The sequence below is a fragment of the Lycium ferocissimum genome, chromosome 8 (genome assembly GCF_029784015.1).
Source record: "Lycium ferocissimum isolate CSIRO_LF1 chromosome 8, AGI_CSIRO_Lferr_CH_V1, whole genome shotgun sequence".
In the NCBI taxonomy this organism is placed as follows: Eukaryota; Viridiplantae; Streptophyta; class Magnoliopsida; order Solanales; family Solanaceae; genus Lycium; species Lycium ferocissimum.
The window spans coordinates 61,540,517-61,562,038 of NC_081349.1; the positions used below are offsets into that span (position 1 = coordinate 61,540,517).

Genomic DNA, 21,522 nt, shown 5'->3' on the forward strand with positions numbered 1-21,522 from the left:
AGGGAGGGGGGGAAAAATAAATTTTGTTTATGTTTAAAGGGGGGTGTGAAAGGGGTTAAAAAAAAATTTTAAATTTGAAAATTTGGGCGCGTGTACAACACGTAAGTTAAAAAATTGGGGGTCACTAAAATCGCACTAAAAGGTCACTAAATACTGAAAAATTAATATTGGGGGTAATAGGTCGCCCGCAAAGGTTGGGTGCGTCATAATTAATCCGTACGTTGGGGGGTTTTAATGGATTTTCCCATAAATATACAAGACTTATATATTCGCTGGCTATTTTGTAAACTAGATCACGCAAAAGTATTGGGCTGTAATTATTCCTAAGATGAATATATAAGTAGGTTCAAACATAGATTTGTCTAATTATTGGGAAGTTGAAGTAGTTTTTGGTTTATATTTATTAGAAAAATAAATAAAGTTTTTACGAGCGGGAAAACTAATTGGATAAATTGGTCAAAGTCAAGACTTCAGAAATTGTTTTAATGTATAACTAAATAATACTTTGAAAATATTGTTTGAAAAGAAGACAATTTCTTTGTCCAAAGGGCTCCTAACTTAGTAGATCTTGCTTGAGAGTGAAGTCATTATACGAGTTCGGTTTAATATAATAGACAAAATAATTATATACTTAATTTTGGTATTACTTTATTTAATGTTAAATTTGTATTCTAATGTTCTATGGCATAATTTATATTAGAATTAGATGCCCCGCATGATGAGATGATCAATATTTACTTCATTCATGAAGGTGAGTAATAACTTGATAAGACCGAAGTCTCCCGCACAACAACAAGTACACCCGGCAAAAGCAAACTGTGGACCGGCGAAGGAACGCCTAGGGGAGTGGGAAGCAATTACGAAGAGGGGTACAACTGAACCTTTTCAATCCTAGGCTGCAGAAGTAGAGGAACAGGACCGAAGAAAGGGTAAGCAAGCTGACATTAAAACTGTTTGGGATAGTTTTGATATGTCAAAATTATCAAATGCTGCATTTAAACTTGAGTACGTAGATCCTGATAGTATTGGTGATCATTAATTGGGGAAATTGAAGAGGAAGACTTAAGTTCTAAGATTGAATATTGGCAGAATGTAGTTATATGTTATGTTCTAGGTGCTCATCCCCCTTATGCTGTAATGAATGGTTTTATCCAGAGACTTTGGGGGAAGGTTGGGATTAATAAGGTGGTTATGATGAAGAATGGTATTATGGTGGTAAGATTTGATAGTGAAGCAGGGAAGAATGAGGCTGTCCAAGTAGGGGTCTATCATTTTGACAACAAACCATTTGTTGTCAAAGCATGGACTCCTGAAATGGAGTTTACAAGGGAGGAATTGCAATCAGTACCCATATGGATAAAACTCCCTGGTTTGGATTTCAAATACTGGAGCCCATGAGGGTTGAGTAAAATAGGGAGTTTGGTAGGTAGGCAAACCATTGATGGTGGATAAGCAGACTGAGAGGAAAATGGGGTTAAACTTTGCTAGATTATTGGTGGAGGTTAAAGTAGGGGTGGAACTGCCAAATGAAGTGCTATTTAGGAATGAAAAAGGAATTGTGATCGCACCAAAGGTCACCTATGATTGGAGGCCATCCATCTGTGCACTCTGCAAGCAGTATGGACATGAGAGTGACAATTGTAGAAGGAATAAGAAGCCTACAACAAATGCACCTACTCAACCAAACACCAAAATGATACCAAGGCAAGGCAAGAGCTACTAAGCGAAGAAGGCGGTGCTGCGTAGAGGTTGAACCGCACAACCAAGCGTCGTAAGCTACTAAGGAGCAGTCAAGAGTTAAAACCGCACAACCAGTGCCAGAAGTTACTAAGGAGCAGACTGCAATCATAGAAACTGCACAACTTGTACCAGTACCAGTTATGAACCAGACTTTTAATGAGGAATCAGTTCAGAAATCTGGGGTCCAACAGCAAAAGAGTAAATCATAGCATTACACAAAAGTGGTGCATCAGCAGAAGGGTGCAAGTAATTCTCAATCAGCAAGTGGTGATGGTGTTAAGATGGAAAATACATTTCAACCATTGGTGGCTGATAAAGCATTGCAACTACAGAAGCAGGTGGGAAGTACCTGGAAAGGGGGTGGCACTGCAACTTTCCCTAAGAGGGGTGGTTAATATACTCAGCTAGAATGTGAGAGGTCTGAATGGCCTCTCAAAACAAAAGGAGCTAAAACTCCTTTGTGATGAGTTAAATGTAGATTTTATTGGTTTGTTGGAGACAAAAATAAAAGTAGATAAAATTAGTTGGGTAGCTGATAGAATGTTTGGTGGATGGCAATATTGTGCAAATCATGCATCCCATTATAATGGAAGGATATAGTTGTTATGGATAGGAGATATATACAAGGTGACACTGTTTAGTGAAAGTGCACAGACTATCACATGCCAAGTGCTATACATCCCAATGCAAATACAATATCTGATCACATTTGTATATGCTTACAATACTAAAGATGAAAGGAAGGAATTATGGGAATACATTAATCGGATTCATGATAACAATAATTTACCATGGATGTTACTTGGAGATTTTAATTTAGTATTGCATGATGAAGATAGAATAGGTGGAAACAATGTTACTCGAGCAGAAGTGGTGGATTTTCAAGAATGCTTAGACTATTGTGGTTTTGCTGAGATTCCTAGAGGTGGATACAAGTATACATGGAATGATAAAGGGGAGAGTAGTAGAGTATTCTCCAAGATAGACTGACATTTGTAAATGGAGAGTGGTTGGACAAGTTTGCTGATTGTAAGGTGGAATTTCTTCCAGAAGGCATCAGTGATCATAGCCCTGCACATGTGACACTGGTGCATTCAGGCCCAAAGAAGAAAAAGGCTTTCAGGTATTGTAATGCTTGGAGTACTCGTCCTGATTTTAAGAAAATAGTGGAAAAATGATGGAAACAGAAGATAAATGGTTGCAAGATTTACTAAGTAGTGAGAAAATTAAAGAAGTTAAAGCCTCAACTAAGGAAACTGCACTCTTTTGCTTTCAGTAGCCTACTGAATGAGGTTAAAGAAGATAGAGTTACAAGTAAAAATATAACTGAATCCTTCAGATTCTGATCTCATACTTAGAGAAAAAGAAGCAGGAAGGAGGTTTAAGAGATCAAGCTATATAGCTGAGATGATGCTGTTACAAAAGAGCAAAACAACTTGGCTAAGGATGGGAGATGACAACACTAAGTATTTCCACTCCATACTAAAGCAGAAGAAACTGAAAGACTCTATATATCAACTGAAAGATGAGAGTGGGCAAATGAGGCAAGACCTTGAAACTATAGCTGACATTTTTGTTGGTTTTTATAAACATATGTTGGGAGAAAAAGGAGACAGAAGAAAACAGGCTCATACAGTATTCTTGAGCAATGGACACAAACTTGCACCAGAGACACTTGGGACATAACTGGAGAAACCATAATTGATGCCATTTTGGAGACTTTAAGCACTGGGAAAATCCTTCAGCAGCTGAATGCCACCAAAGATAGCATTAATTCCTAAAGTAAATAGCGTTGAGATTGTTGGTCAATTCGGGCCTATAGCATGTTGTAATGTGCTTTATAAGTGCATTTCTAAAATACTGTGCATGAGATTGAAACAAGTGTTTCCTAGCTTGGTAAGTGATGCTCATGCTGCCTTTGTGAGTGGGAGATCATTAATTCATAATGTCCTCATATGTCATGACTTAATGAAGCGCTATAATAGAAAAAGCACTCCAAAATGCCTTATGAAAATTGATCTAAGGAAAGCATATGATATGTTGCAATGGGATTTTTTGGAGGAAATGCTACATGGATATGGTTTTCCAGAGAAGTTTGTCCAGCTGGTTATGCTATGTGTAGCTACTACTAAATTCTCTATAAAGGTGAATGGGTCCAGTTATCGTTACTTTGAAGGCAACATGGGAATAAGGCAAGGGGATCTTATTTCCCCTTTTTTTTTTGTTCTAGTAATGGAATACTTCTCTAGAGTATAAAATGGGGAAACTGCCAGATTTTAGATTCCACCGTACCCTTTGTGTAAAGACCATCAACTAATTCATTTGGCTTTTGCAGATGATTTAATGATTTTCTGCAAGGCAAATGAAGCATCTGTCAAGAGAGTTATGGAAGCACAAGAACATTTTACAGCAACAACAGGGCTGATTGCTAACATAGACAAGTCTAGTATGTTCACTGCAGGGGTAGATGATGAGATGAAAAGCAAGCTACTGAGTATCACTGGCTTTGAATCAGGAACTTTTCCTATTAGGTATTTGGGATTGCCCTTATCACGTAAGAAGTGGAATAATCTTGAATGCCATCAACTCTGTCTAAAAATAGCTGAAAGAATAAGAGCAGCAGCCCATAGACATTTTTCATATGCTGGCAGACTGCAGATTATACAATTTGTATTATTTTCTGTCCACAATTTTTGGGGTGGAGTATTCATTCTACCTCAAAGTGTAGTAAAAGAGGTTGATAAGGTATGCAGAGACTTCTTATGGGGAAACTCTGAGGAGAAAAGAAAGATTCATCTAGTTGCTTGGGAGAAACTATGCAGACCAAAAGGTCAAGGAGGCCTAAATATCAAATGTTGTAAAGTGTGGAACATGGCTTCTATGGGAAAACTCATTTGGTGGTTAATGGAAAGACCTAATATATTGTGGGTAAAATGGATCCATGGAATATATATGAACAATGGAGATGATTTCAAGACTCATACTCCTTCTTCTGACTGTAGTTGGTATTGGAAGAGATTGCACAAAATAAAGCATAAAATGATTACATGGTACTCAAATGGTCGTTATTGCTTAACTATATTAGGGAAGTACTCAGTGGTGAGAGGGTAGTTGAAGTTGATAGGAGATTGACCAAAAGAGGAAACAACTGCATTAGTATGGACTAGAATTGCATTGCCAAAACACTAGTTCATAGTGTGACTAGCTGCACAAGAGAGGTTGCTAACTAAAGACAGAATTCATGGTATGGGGTTGCATTATGACTCCATATAGTGTGAACTTTGTGATGACAATATGATTGAAGATGCCGTACATTTATTTCATCAGTGTACATAGACACAAACAGTGTGGTCTGAAGTGCAGAAGTGGGTGGGGATTCGAATACAGGAACTACAGGTCTTGGGAAGTCTACAAATAAGAAGGACCAGGAGATGGAGCAAATTCAAGAAGGAGTTCATAGCAGCAATTTATGCTGCTACTATATACAACATCTGGATAGCCAGGAACAATAAGGTTTTCAGAGGACAAAATGTACTAGGGAAGTTCATATTACAGCAAATACAACAAGTAGTAAAAGAGAGATTGAACATGTACATGAGCTCAAAAAAGGGCAGAAAGTTTAGTTACATCATTGATTCATTATGTAATTAGTTTCTTGAGGCTCATAATCTTAGTTGCCTTAGCTAAGGTTATGAGTGCTCGTTTAGGTTGTAATTTGATTTTGTTGGTATGGTAATAATTCACATTTTATTGCCAAAAAACTTGAGCACATAATTTTCTATAAAGAAGAGTTATGAAACTCTTGAATAAAGTGAGAGTAAAGTCGGGTTCTGGGGGTAATGACATCTTTTATAATTTGAAGTGAGAAAATAGACCTTAAGTTTTTCTTTTATTAGCTCATAACCCCTAATGGTTAGGAAGAATTAACTTTAAAAGACTTCAACCTCAAAGTCTTGAAAAATATAAATTAGTTCATATGTATAAATATGATTTTTTGCCCAAATTAAAAACAAAATTAATTTTGTAATTTTGCTTCCCTTTTAAAGTTCTCAAGTTTTCTCTCCTTTTTCCCATTTTCGGCACGAATGTCAGCCCCAAATCGGAAAACCACTCCCTCTATGTCAAAAAACAACTCTAATTCAGCCAATGTGTTCCCTAGCTCTCATAAATCTCATTTCCTTATTGTTCTATTAGCTCACCTTGAAAAATTGTGTACCAATTTGTTGTCATTCCCAATTATTGACGTTGAAAAGGAAAATTCTCGTTCACGACATTTGAGGTCGATCTCTTTCTTCATTCTCTTGGATAGTAATTGCGCGATTTGACTTGCTCAGCTAGCAAGTAGTAAGAGATCTCTCATGTTGCTTTATTATTCTGAATATTTGATTTTTCTATTCACCAACTAGCTTACTCATCTATCGGTCTAAGTTTATAAGGTCGATGGCAAAATATATTATAGTAGGTGGTAATTACATGGGCGAATGAGTGGAGACTGTAAAAAGTTAAAATTAACAGTCCAAGAATAAGGTGACAGTACCTATTGTCATGCGTCTCAATGGTACGTATAATGAGTTGGTTGAGAGCATAATGGAAAGTGGGTAGTTAAATTTTGAGCCCAGCGACATGCACGTTAGTTATATGATTAATGCTTTACCTACAAGGACAAAAACTCATCCTGCTTTCATATTGAATGATAGGCAGGTGGGATTGTATATGCTTGATGTTGTTGTTGATAGTTCTAGGGCCATGTTAGGGATAAATGTTATTTAGAGGTCTCAACAACCTTCAACATCGGCAGCAGCAACCCCATCTTCACCATAGTAACCGGCCGTTGAAGATACAATATAAAATGAGGGATGGGGTGATCATCCAATGAATATGGAGTTTCCTCTAAATGATGATGAAGAGCATCCTACTACTGCTATGTGATATTAGATTAGGTACCCCTCACGATGAGATGATCCATATTTACTTCATTCATGAAGGTGAGTAATAACTTCACCACACATTTTTGTGAAGAAGACCTTTGGAACTTCCATCTTTCATTTGAGTATATATATATATATAGGATACATATAGAGGAATTTGGAACCTAGGATAGTAGACAAGGAGGAGAATACATCATCGGTTTCTTAGATAGCACTTAGTGACCTAGTGTAACGATTTGCTTGGTCGTTATGCGTGTTTTGACCTTTCTACCCTTGTTAGTACCTTCCCGAGGCTAGAAATGAGCGGACCTAAATAATTTGGTTGTGTTGTCTATTGTGTTTTGTTACTTATAAGTGACTCTGTGATGTGTTTTTAACTTGGTTTGTTGTTGGTTTGTGTTCATATGGCCTTAGAATGATTGTGAGAGACTAAGTATAAAAAGTGAAAAAAGTTCATGCTTAGTGGTCAAAAACGCCTCGTTGTAGTGGAGGAGGGGTTCGCTGCAATGAAGGGTGGGATTTTCCCAGGGTTCGTTGCAGCGAAGAGCATGTTCACTGCAACGAAACAAGTCCGTTGCAGCAAAACCGTGGTCGCTGCAACGAAACGAGTCCGTTGCAGCGAAACTGTGGCCGTTGCAGCGAAGGTCACTTAAGTTTAATGATGAGTTTAAGTAATTATTTCATGCCCACACTTCCCATAATCCCAAAAACAATTCCCAAGAGCATAGAAGCGACCTTCTAAGGCTAGGGCACCATTCTCCATCAAAGGTAAGCCTTAATCACTAACTTTCTTCGCCTAATGTTCTATTTTGATTCTTGTTTCAATCAAAAGGCCTTTAATGGGAATTGAAGGGTAGAACACAAATACCAAGAAAACCCTAGAATATTAATGGGCTATTGTTTAATGTTGTTTAATCATCTAAGAATAGAGATTATCGCTTCTTAGCATGAGAACTGGATATTCAATAATGGAAATTGTTTGTTGAGACCTACGGTTCCAATAAAAATGGAAACTTTGGCTAAAACTAGATTTGTAGAGTTGAATTGATTATAGAACCCATAAATTGAGTTAATACTCTATTACTTACTTAGCATTATGATTTCTAGACTTTGAATGTTCTGAGGCATTGCGAAAGGGAAAAGCTATTGCGGAGTGATTCCATTGCTCAAATCTGCTTGAGGTAAGTTATGGTTTACTTGAGTTAGACTTTGATTAGTTGATTGTATTTGTTGTAGAATTTATGGGAGAAAGCATGTCTAGGTCTTCGGACTTGGAATTTGGTGTTCGTTGTTAGTTGTATAATTTAATTGTGTGAAGTGATTCTCCATTGTTGAGGCTGATAAACTTGAATTATATTCTTGAGATTGTTGAAAGGGAGGTGTTCATATATATACCCTTCAGAGATGAATTGATGATAATGACATATTATATTATTATTGAGCAGATTATTTGTGAGTCTTATTGTAGCTTGTGTTATTTGATTATACCTCATTGGTGTTGACTTGGCATGCGTATTTGAGTTATTCTTGTGATGTGATTATGAGGCATTTATTGATGATGATTGATATGGAACATATACATCTCCTATGGCGCATTTGACAAGGGGTGATGATGTAGCCTAGTTATGAGCTCGTGGTCCGAGGTTCGTTCCGAAACGAGTGATGCATGGATACCATGGATCCCCTGCGGGTCATGGATATTTGGGTAAAACATTACCACTTAGCATGTGTGTACAGATATGTGACAGAGCTGGAAACTTTATTATTTATTTTTCTACTTTCGTCTTGAGCATTGGTGTTTCATTGTTAATAATTGGTCATTGATTCTTAAAGACGATTATTTGAGGAGATTTATTGTGATTCATGTTTGTTGTTCCTGTCTAACTATTCCATTTATTTTATGTATGTATGCATGATACAATATTAGTCGGCCTATGATACCTACCAGAACGTATTGTTTGTACTGACCTACACTTGCTGCACTTTTTTTGTGAGTGTAAATTTTGAGCTAAAGACGTCTTTCAGACCTCGCATCTAGTTGAGGTTATTCGTTACCAAGATCAGATGGTGAGCTCCTATCCGTGCCATGCCTCCTGAAGATCATTCTTTGTTCAGATGTCTATCTTTCATCCCAGACATTATGTTTATTTTTTTAGACAGATTCTTCTTTAGACATTGTTGGCTAGAGTCCTTGTATGGTGACTTTCAGATTTTGGGGATGTAATAGTTAGATTTCCGCACTTGTTATTTATTTATTTATTTTATTGTCAGACATTTATTCCATTATTCGTGAGTAATGAGAATTAATTAGTTTAAGTATTTGAAATTGGCTCGATAATGGGTTAAGAGATTGGTTCGCCCACTATAGGACTAGTGTGGGCGCCACTTATGTCTGTTTGGGACGTGACAAAGATGGTATCAGAGCTTTAGGTTCGTTGATCGCGTCGTACAAGGACATGTCTAGTAGAGTCCTGCGGATCGAGATGGAGACGTCTATACTTATATTTGGGAGGCTATGGGACACTAGGAAACTTTAATTTCTTTCTTAACTTCAATTTCTTTCTTTCTTTCGTGCTACTTAATTCCAATTGGTATCTGGATGATTCAAATTGGTATCTAACTCTTCTCTATATTCTCTCGCAGATGGTGAGGACTCGTGCGGTAGTAGCAGCTAACGAGGTACCCGCGCCGGCCGCTGGGGCCGCAGCTCGCTAGGGAGGTCAGGCCGTTGGGGCCGCAACTCGTGGAGGAGGAGGCCAGGCCAGGGGCCGTGATCGAGGCAGAGGCAAGAGAGCAGCAGCACCAGCCAGGGGCGAGGCTCCTACGGCTGGTCAGCAACGCGTTAAGTCTCCTGAGCCTCAAGTTGTTCAGGATGAGGCAGCCGAGTTCGCAGCAGCACCAGCTCAGCCAGATATTATTGCTACTTCAAAGGCTATCAGATGTCATGGTCTGAGTGCTAAATCTATTGAACGGTTTTGTAGAGGCAGGTGTGTTACTAGCAGCAGCAGGTAATCAGGGTGCGAGAGTGTTACACCTCGTAGTTTCGTCCGTTGAGATTCGTTAGGCGTTAGTTGTCCTAATCGTGGAAAGCATAGAGTTACCTTAGATATATGAGATTACATGTTCCCATATTATGGTTATGGGGGTTTAAGCCCGTGAAAATGAGCTATGAAAGGATTTAAGAACAAGCAAATAAAGGAATGGAGTTTGTGGAACTTTGGTAAAACTTGGCAAAATTTTCGGACAGGATTTTGGTCCAGATTGGGGGAGGTATATCTCCTATAATATGAGGAGTTTTGGTGTGTTTCTTTCTTACCAAATTGAATTTCATCGAGTCTAGTTTCCAATGCAACAAACTGTTCGTCAATGTGACATCTGAATAAAAAGTTATGCATGTTTTACGACAGATTGTCTGACCAGAAAATTTCTATGGACCATTTGACGGCCCGCAGGAATTTTGACGCCCCGTGTACCCCGCGGTCCGGTCAAATTGCACCAGCCCAGCGTCAAATGGTCATAGTGAACCATATTTGATTGGGCAGTTCTACGGACCATTTTGACGATCCGTAGGAATTTTTACGGCCTGTCAAATGAGTGCAAAATTGCCCGACGGGATTTTAAGTTTCGCTTTATATAATTTACTCCACTTCATTTGGACATTTCATTTCACCAAATCAGATCCAAAAGCTCTCCAAAAACCCTATCTTCAACTCCATAAACTAATCCAAGCCAAAATCCAAGAGAGATTAAATATCAAGAGGCAAGAATCAAGATACCCATGTGTTGGAAGCCTTGCTAGGGTTATTAGACTCCAAGAATTCTTTGGATATTGAAGCTAAGGTTTTCATATAAGTTGATAGCTTGCTCCAAAGCTCATTCTTATGATATAAAAAGGTTAGTTTTCATACTTATTACATATTATCAAGAATGTTTATTTGTTGAACAACTTGGATAGAAGGAAAAAGTGGAAGATGAGTTCCAAATGTCGTTTTTATGATGTTTTTGAGTAGTAAGCTAACTTGAGTTATGATTCTTAGTATGATATGGATATAATCTTGCTATGGAAGGTAATAATGGTGATGAGGAAGCATTATTATGAAAATGTGCTAAAATGGGTATGAAGTTGCTAGCATAAGTTAAATATAAGGATGAATTTTGAAGGCTAAGTCAAATGTGAATACTTGATTATGATATTGTGGATATTATTGTGGTTGTTGGGAGTTGTTTTGTGATATGGTGGAAGTTGACGAAATAGGGGAAATGCTGCCCAATTTTCATTAGGTCATGAATTATTCTAGTTTGAATTTAGGAGTATCATTAAGGCTTAACCATGTTATGAATCCTTCCAAATGTAGATTATTCAAGCTTGACGGGAACGTTAAATAGTTAAGGAGACAAAGAGGTATGTAAGGCTAACCCTTCTTTCATTAAGGCATGGTTCCCTTTCTATATATGTATATATATCCTTTCATGAGTTCCATAATGTCTTCTAAATGACTCTACCTCTAAGAGTACCAAAGCTCATGATTCTCGATACTTTCACGATACTAGTACTTCCTTTATATGATAGTTGATCCTATAAGGATAGATGTAACGAAAACGATGATGGCAATGATGTTGATGATACTTATGGACTTTTACGTATACGTGTCTAAGTATATATGACTATTATGTAACACCGAGCTTATATGGCCGGGTATAATATCTATTGTGCGCACACCACTGCAGTTGGGTACGGATAACACTGAGCCTTGGTAGGTCCAGGTATGTATAACACCGAGCCTTGTCATGGCCGGGTATGTGAAACCACCGAACCTTTATGGTCGGGTATGCTATGGTTATGAATACGGATACGAATATGGATACAAATATGTATATGAATACGGATATGGACATAGGTATATGTATATATGTATGTACACGAGCACGCATTAGAAATGGAAGATCCCTATGAAAGACAAGTAAGTAATTACGATGATGGCTACTATCCCCTGATTTTCCCATCTTATGCTATTTCTTATGCTGTCTCTTATGCTCCTATTATGATGTTGATTATGCTTTACATACTCGGACATTATTCGCATCGATGTCCTTTTGTTTGTGGACACTGCGTCATGCCCACAGGTGGACAGGGAGACAGGCTTGATCCATAGATATCTTGTTCAGGGACTGCATAGGGGAGCTCCATTTCATCCGGAGCTACAACTTTTGGTATTTATTCTTTTGTGTACATACCTATGGGAATGGCGGGGTCCTGTCCCGTCTAAATGATGTGACATACTCTTCTTAGAGGCTCGTAGACAATTGTGTATGATTAGATGTCCTTAGCCTTGTCGGCTTTTATTTTGTATATCATTTTGATAGCCTCGTCGGCTTGTATATATGGATATGGGCGTTGTTATTGATGATGATATAAATGTGTTGTTGCCCAACTAGATTAGTACTATTGATGCATATAAATTATGAGTAAGCCATGTGGCTCACCTAGATGTGAATATGAGAGTACGATAAGAGGTACCCGGGTGGGTTAGCAGCTGGTGCCCGTCATGGCCCTCCGGTTGGGTCGTGACAGAGAGCAGGTGGTCCGGCTCAGGCTCCAGTTGAGGCGCCATTGGCACAGCATGCCGTAGCTGTGGCTCCCTGTTTGGATAAGACCCCAGGACCCGAGTTATTTTCTAGGCCAGTGGGAGGACCGGTGATGACAGGTGACAAACATGATTTGTTTTAGAGGTTCACTAAGATGAAGCCTCCAGAGTTCTTTGGTACTAAGGTAAAGGATGCATATGAGTTCATTATTAATTACCACGAGAGGATCCATAAAATAGGGGCAGTTGAGAAGTATGGAGTAGAGTTTGTGACTTTTCAGCTTATAGGAGATACCAAGTTATGGTGGAGGGCGTTTGTAGAGTGTAGGGCAGTGAATTTGCCTTCATTAACTTGGACTCCGTTCCACTAGATTTTTCTCGAGAAATATGTTCCTCGTACTTTGAGGAACAGGAGGCGTGATGAGTTCAGTAATATTGAGCAGAAAAATTCTTCTGTGGATGCTTACGAGTCCTGATTTCACTCTTTGGCTCGTTATGCTCTCCAGCTTTTGCCTACTGAGGAGGAGAGGGTTAGACATTTTGTGAAGGGGTTGAATACTGCCCTTCAGTTGTCGGCTCTTTAGCTGGTGACCAGGGGTTGTTCTTTTTAGGAGGTTGTGGACCACGTGAAGACTGTTGAGGGTGTTCGTTAAGATGCTTACAACAAATATACAGAGAAGAAGGCCCGAAAGGGTGGTAATTTCAGTGGTGCGTTTTCTAAGGGACAGAGATCCCAGAGTTACTCGGGTCGTCAGGTTTAATAGACTATGCTGACTTTTATTGGAGGCTTATCTGGAGTTGTTCAGTACTTTATCAGCCAGGCAGGGGGCTCTCAATCTCGAGTTCTAGATCAGGGAGGTTTTTCAGCTTCTTCGGTGTCAGTTCAGAGGCCCACTCTTGATCAGGCTCCTAGGCTCCCAGGCCCCCAGTTACTCCGGTTAGAGAAGGGGATCTTTTGGTAGGAGCCGTGCTCAGACTGGACGGGGTGGTCACACGACAGGTAGAGGTGGCGCTAAGCCCAACAGGGGCGGTTATCAATCTGGTAGGGGTGGTGCTCAGACAGTCCAGGGAGACCGTGGAGGTTCTTAGGCTAGTGGTGGGCGTGCCCATTGCTATGCCATGCCGTGTGCCGGGCGAGTGGCTCGGGAAGTTATCACGTACTATTTAGTCGTCGCGTGGCGGCTTCTGCACTATTTGATCCGGGTTCCACATTTTCGTATGTATCTACTTACTTTTCTAGGAGTTTTGATACGGCTTGTGACTTGCTTAATATTCCTATTCTTGTGTCTACTCCAGTCGGAGATTCTGTGGTTGTAGATAAAGTGTTTCGATCTTGCACTGTTACAATTATGGGTTATGGTACCTGGGTAGACTTAATGATTTTAGACATGGTAGATTTCGATGTTATTCTGGGTATGCATTGACTATCTCCCTACCATACGATCCTAGACTGTCATGCTAAAATCGTCACTTTAGCAATGCCCGGGATACCTAGACTTGAGTGGAAAAGAAACCTTTATCCCTCTCCAAAGAAAATTATCTCTTATGTTCATGCTAAGAAACTCGTTGAGAGGGGGTGTTTGGCTTATTTGGAGCATATTCGTGATACTGATGCTGAGATTCCACCACTTGAGTCAGTTCCTAAAGTTTGTGAGTTTGCAGAGGTGTTTCCTGCGGACTTACCCGATATGCCACCAAACCGTGATATTGATTTTTGCATTGACTTAGAGCTGGGGACTCGCCCTATTTCTATCCCTCCATATCGTATGGCTCTAGCAGAGTTGAGCTAATTGAAAGATCAGTTTCAGGACCTTCTCAGTAAGGGTTTTATTCGTCTGAGTGTTTCTCCGTGGGGCGCTCCTATGCTTTTTATGAAAAGGAAGGATATTTATTGTAATTCATGTTTGTTGTGCCTGTCTGCCTATTCCATTTATTTTATGCATGTATGTATGCTACTAATCTTAGTCGGCCTATGATACCTACCACTACGTGTTATTTGTACTGACCTACACTTGCTGCACTTTGTTTGTGAGTGCAGATTTTGAGCCGAGACGTCTTCCGCACCTCGCATCTAGTTGAGGTTATTCATTACCAAGATCGGGGAGGGGGGAGCTTTATCCGTGCTCGCCGCCCGAAGATCTTTCTTTGTTCAGATGGCTATCTTTCATCCCAGACATTATGTTTATTTTTAGACAGTATCTATATCTCTTCTCTTTAGACAATGTTGGTTAGTGTCCTTGTACGGTGACTTTCAGATTTTTGGGATGTAATAGCTAGATTTCCGCACTTGCTATTTATTTATTTATTTTATTGTGAGACATTTTATTTCATTATTCGTGAGCAATGATTATTAATTGGTTTAAGCATTTGAAATTCGCTTGATAATGAGTTAAGGGATTGGTTCGCCCACTGTAGGACCAGTGTGGGTGCCACTCACATCTGTTTGCGACGTGACACCTAGACATACAATACAAAGAGAAATTGGCACAACTTGGGGAGGGGATCACGTTCTGAGGGACACGAAGTAGGCACAAAAAATACAAAGAAAGGGATTTAGGCATTGAGAGGATTACTCATAGGGAATTTTCTTTGCTCACAGTCACTCTTCACCTGCACGCTATACACACTGTGAGTCCACTACTTTTACAATTCAAATTCAACAATTTCATATTGAGGTTCATCTCTCTTGCTTAATCTTGGTATTGGATATGATAAATTGGTTGAATCGTTTATGACTTTCTTATTGTTGGATTATATTGATGTCCACATTTCTTGAATTGGTGTTGAATTTCCAACTTTTGCTTGTTTGGTTGAGTTTAATATGATGACTTACGTTGAATCTGATCCCAATTTTTAACATAGTGATATGTGATGATGGATACATGTCGAGGAATTAAGCAAGCATGAAAGACAAGTAAATCATATGGCTTATGCATATGTGGCCCTCTAAACTAGTCATTTTTTTTTTCCATTTTGGCACCATAACTAAGTGTTGTTCCTATTGAACCTCTGAACTCGTCCTCAAGTGTGTTTATCAAACACAATCCCGTGTAGCAATATGCTAATATATATACTAATTTAATTATGTCATCTTTTAGCTAAAATTAGCAACAATTGAGAGGGAAAAAAAGAGTAGCTCTTAATTAAGCTAGCAGTGGAGAGCAGAACCAGTAGAAACCGACTCATCTATGACCTAAAAAATAACTTACCATATGTTTAAAATATTACTCCACCTTTATTTCCCCAATTTAATTTCTGCTTCCAAAAAAAATCAGATTTAGGAGGTTTGATAGACACATTTGAGGACGAGTTCAGGGGTTCAATAGGAACAACACTTAGTTGAGGTGCCAAAATGAAAAAAAGAGAGCAAGTTTAGGGGGCCTCATACGCATTAAGCCGAATCATATTATCCTGTTGATAGTTTGACATAGTTCATTAATTTGGGCCCCGGATTAACTGAAATTGAAACTGAAAGAAGTTTGGGATTGACATGCTTGGGCTCCTTCATGTTTATCTCCACTATTAGAGCGATAGGAGCATAGGCACGTGAACAAATAGACAAACATTAGGACAATATCGGATGATAGGCAAATTCTAGGCTTGTTTGGCTAATTGTGTGTTTACTCCCTTTTGAAGATAAATGTACCCATTTTCTAGGAAAATACCCCTATTATTCATGTATTCATTATCGGGGAATGCTCCGACGTATCTTATAATGAAGGTAGTTTGTTAACTAGATCCTGGACGTCGGGTGGAGGTGAGGCATAATTTAGGGCAGTATAGGGTAACATAGTTTACTTTCTCGCATTTCCTTTTGATTTGGACTGTAATAATTTGGATGGTGTTTAAACACTTTTGTGATTGTGCTTAATTTTTTGGTGAAGTTTGTCTAATTGAGTTTTTATTTAAGCCGTTTGTCACGACCCAATCACGGGTCATGATGGCTACACTGTCCCACCGGTATGCCAACCATCCCCCAGTAGCCAAATCATTTGAAGAGTAAGCGGAAAGTTAAATACATTTCAAACATTATCCAACAGTCTTAATATGAATATTATATAGATAAGTGCGGAAAAATACTTAGTCTTTACAACCCAAAACCTGGTCTAATTTGTACAAGAGCTTTAAATAGAAATTACAAGTCTTAGAAATACAAAAATAGATAGCTATCTTGAAAAGTAAATAGACAGAATAATATAAAGAAGATCCAAGGTTGCAAGTCCAACTGGTAGCTCACCCTAGAATCTAGAATAAAATAACCTCGGGATCAGCCACGGGGCCTGAAATTGGAGCACGGATTCGTATAAGCACAAAGCGCAGCAAGTGTAGTATGAGTACAACCACTAGTACTCTGTAGGTATCATAAGCCGACAACGAAGGAAATACACATAAGGCATATAAAGACTGAATACACAACACCTAGGACTAACACTGCTAAACCTCTTGATTATGACCAAGAATCATGTTTTCATATAAGGCAACAAGTAAGCATGTAATCAACAGGAAGGATAGTATAGTGATTGAATGAAATGAAATGCACTGGCCAATATCTATCTCGGTACACCATATTCTATAGGCCATGCCATATAGTCTTGACCTATGGGGGACTTGCGAGGTCTATATACCTGTCACTATACTGTCCAGGGTCATTTTCCTTTGGACTGTGACCACTCACTGTACCGCCCCACTTTACCGCTGAAATGTGAGAACCTCACTATACCATCCGACTTTATATCTCGGACCAATGAATGGGGATATTTCCGAAACTCACACAGAAAAAAGGAAGTGAGTTAGATAAAAAGAAAAGCACTTAGACAAAAAAAAAAAAAAAGTGATTTAGACACAAAGAAATGAAGTGGCTTAGACAAAAAAAACGAAGTGACTTAGACAAATACGCCCGACTTTACTGTCGAACTATGAGAACACCACTCTTGCCTTTATCCCGACCTTTTTAGACTATCTTGTATCTCCTTTTCACAACTCATCCATCAAGTATATAAGTATGAATGAATACAACATGCATAATATCATATGCTGACAATATTATGAATAAGTGAAATGGATATGAGTATACCATGAAGTTACATAATATCAACTCATTTCCAAAAATGGTTCCTCTTTCATGAATTAGATGAGATGTCCAATATTGAAGGTAAAATGAATCAATAATCACAAGTATTAATCGGACATGGCTGTCATAGCCCACATAAGTAACAACCATACCAAGCTAGTGAACTTATCACCACCTCCAATGCCCGTAAGCTCAACATGCATCCCCCTGTCACAACACATTTGGTTTACATTAATTACCCATACAAATATATTGGTACTCACACAAGTGCTCATCAGAATCACTAATGTGGGACCCCTTTTCATGCCCAACACCCCTTCAGTAATTATAAACTATATATGTCATTCAATCAGAGTCTGAAGAGTAAACTGTAACCTACCTCGAAAGCCGAGCAGAAGTCACAAACCCTCAAATTTGAGTCTTCCCCTTTCAAAGTGCCTCTGAACAATCAAATCTATCAAATATAGATTCTACATCAACACGCGAGTCCATAGACACCCATATTGCTATACTTCTACTCGGAACTCAAAAACGACCGCAAAGTAGTCAAACCCGAGCCCCAAGGGCAAAACTAGAAATTCAACTTCAATTCATCTTACCCATAGTATAAATAGTAATAATCCTAAAAATCATGGAAATCTAATCATAATTGGACCTTTAATTTCATTATATTCACCAAACCCATTTCTGTGGAAAAACCCTTATTCTACAATCTAAAATCATGGAATGAATCAATAAATAAAGGATGGAATCATAAGGAAATGCATAGATTAATAATAAAATCTTACCCCAATGAAGAACTTTGAAGAAATCACTTGAAAACACTCAAAACCGAGCTCTCTAGCTCCCAAAATTGGTTTTGGAAGAATGAGGTTCAAAATGAGATTTTAAATCTGTCTAGGCTAAATTACCCTACGCGACTGCGAGGCCACGATCCAACTCATCGCGATCGCGAGAGGCCTGACGCGAACGTAAGAGCAAGGATGCGAACCCCTAGCACCCGCATGCCTCGCGAACGCAAGCCTTCTTACTTGATCACGTAGAAGGACATTAGCAACGGCTGAAACTAGACAAATCTGGTTTCTCCAACTTTCGATCCGACACCAAAACTCATTCAGAACCCCATAGGCACGAACCAAATATGCATTTCAATCATAAAACATGCAACGAATCTGCTCGCACACTCGATGTTCTCAAAAGAGATTGTCTTGACCCGGTGTTCACCATGGTCAAATCCTATTCTCCAAATACTAACTTCTCAATCAACGAACCAAATCACACCCAAACACCTCGAGATCCGAACCAACAGCTTGACTTAGCCAAAAATCACATTTCGAACCTAACGAAACTATTGGAATTTGATTGTGGACACGTTTATCCAAAAGTCAATTATTGGTCCAAGCTTCCCAAAATCAAAACTTAAGAAACTCAAAACTAGGATTTCTTCACTGATATTAATTCGATTTCCTCAGTAATCGTGCCACCAACCCCGTAAGTCAAATATGCTAAAATAAAACTAAGGGAAGGGTCATTTGAAAAAAAATAAAAAAGTAAAATCCTCAAAACGACCTAACGGGTCGTTACACTAATATGAGTGAATCAAGTGACTATGCTAAAATCACGGGACTCGAGGGTACCTCACACCTTCCCCTCGGTGAACAAAATTTCTTAAATGAAATCTATGTCTCTGATCAGTCATTTGGAGTCAAACGTATTTTAAAAAGAGATATCTATTTTCTAGAGGTAACCTAGCACACCCAAACTCATTTTCAAGTGGCTACTCCATATATATATATATATATATATATATATATATATATATATTTTTTTTTTTTTTTTTTTTTATTTTGTTAAAGTGATCCCTTTTTCAACACAATCTTTGTCACTTTCAATCTTGGAAATCCTTTTGAATCTTAAAAATATCAAAACCTTGGAAAAAAGGGTTTGAGAGGTATCAAATTGATTGACTACTTGTTTAACAATCCTAGTTGAAAGGATTTAAGCTACTCTAGGGCTACTAGATTTGAACTACTCTAGGGCTACTAAATTCTCAATTTGCTTTAACGTCTGGGACTTTTCCTCTTTTATAAAGAGGGAAGGGTGTATTTTGAACGATATGTAGTGGGGCCTTCTTGTTCCTTTTTTAAAATTTAAAATTCAAAATATTCTAAGGTTGTTAATCCACTAGGATGTTATTTGAGTCCATAGAATGCCAATTCTTCTCTCTTTTGATGATGCATCATGTATTTGTATATGATAAACTGGTCTATTGTTGCACTATAAATCATCATCAACAATAAGTAGCCTATTGATGTAATTTTGACCACTCCATGTCAATTATCAACCTATATATTTCTAATCAACTACCTCCCTCGTGAATAATCAACCACTGCTAGATGTATGAAAGACTACTATTTGGATAAAAACAATATATTAGTTAATTAAAATTAAAATAGACTTGACATTATCTAATTAAACATGGAATTAATCCTTCATTATATTATATGTGAGCCCTCATCAATTGGACACATGATCTAATGAGTCTGAAAACAAGTATTGGTTCTCACAAAGACTTCCTTAAAACAAGGTTGTGCTTTGAGAACTGTTACTTGTTCTCAAACTCATTGGATCATGTGACCAACTGATGAGTTCTCACATAATAATGTCTCACAAATTAGTAGTAGCTTTTTACATGGTTACCATATTTCGGGCCGAATTCTACAAAGAGCATTTATATGAGGTTGTTAAGACCTAAGTCGTCGATTTATCCATAATACAGTGCCGGTTATTTTTTTAAGGTTCTTTTGATTTCTTCTAAAAATTAGGAATTATAAACTAACAAATAAGTATGCGTAGTAAAGATAGGTTGCAATCAATAGAAGAGAAACCTAGAGTTCCGCCGCCTCTATGCATTCATTCAACTTTGTTGATTAGTGTGGATTAATTTTTAGTGACTATTTATTAGGCTAACTTTTTTCATACGCCACGATCTCCCGACATAGACATATTTTATCTTAACTCATATTCTTATTCGTAAGCATGAAGTAGTGATTATTCTGACAAATCCTCGAGATAAACTATTCCTAGCGATCTTTATTGTTTCGACACTCCAATTCCATGGGAAGTCTAGCCAATCCTATAATTCAATAAAATTCTAGATACAATCTTCTTTCCCAAGATAGATTGCAAAGGCACAACCAAGAGTGTTTACTCTCTCAACTATAGTGTTGAAATACAGATTCACTTGGAATATATGATACACTAACAATTTATACAACAACAACAACATGCCCGATATAATCTCACAATGTGGGGTCGGGGAAGGGTAGAGTATACTGCGACCTAACCCCCACCTTGAAAGGTAGGGCGGTACGTTACCTAAAGACCCTCGGCTCAAGAGAGAAAACAAGACAAGACAAAAAGTCAGATAGGGACAAGCATATCAAAACAATATGAAAACGAGGAATAACAAAAGTGAGAAAGTCATGATAGAACGATGGAAAGAAAGGAGCATTAGCTACCATAGATAAATAAGATAATCAAAGTACAAGGCCCAACAAATATAAGCAGAAATCAAATGGCAATAAACGAATGAGCAAAACTACAACTACTAGGGTGAAAGGATAAGCAACCTAGCCTTCTATCCTAATCTGAGTCCTCCACAACCTCCTATCTAAGGTCATGTCCTCGGTAAGCTGAAACTGTGCCATGTCCTGTCTAATCACCTCTCCCCAATACTTCTTGGCCTCCCTTACCTCTCCCCGAAACCGTCGATAGCTAACCTCTCACACCTCCGCCCGGAGCATCCGTGTCTCTCCTCTTCACATGCCCAAACCATCTCAGTCTCGCTTCCCGCATCTTGTCCTCCACTGATGTCATTCCCACCTTGTCCTGGATATCTTCATTCCTAACTCTATCCCTCCTGGTGTGCCCACACATCCATCGCAGCATTTGCATTTCCGCGACTTTCATCTTCTGAACGTGAGAGTTCTTGACTGGCCACCATTCCGCCCCGTACAATAAAGTCGGTCTAACAACCACTTTGTAGAACTTGCCTTTAAGTTTTGGTGGCACTTTCTTGTCACACAACACTCCGGAAGCGAGCCTCCATTTCATCCACCCTGCACCAATACGATGTGAAACATCATCATCGATATCCCCATCTCCCTGTATAATAGACCCAAGATACTTGAAACTT

General features: G+C 38.6%; 1 protein-coding gene across 1 annotated transcript; it reads left to right on the plus strand.

Moving 5' to 3' along the window:
• Positions 1–3,606: 3,606 nt before the first annotated feature.
• Positions 3,607–4,851, plus strand: LOC132066523 (uncharacterized). Its single transcript, XM_059459827.1, has 2 exons — positions 3,607–3,916; positions 4,076–4,851. Exons 1-2 carry the CDS (start codon positions 3,607–3,609, stop codon positions 4,849–4,851), a joined length of 1,086 nt encoding a protein of 361 aa, XP_059315810.1.
• Positions 4,852–21,522: the final 16,671 nt, after the last annotated feature.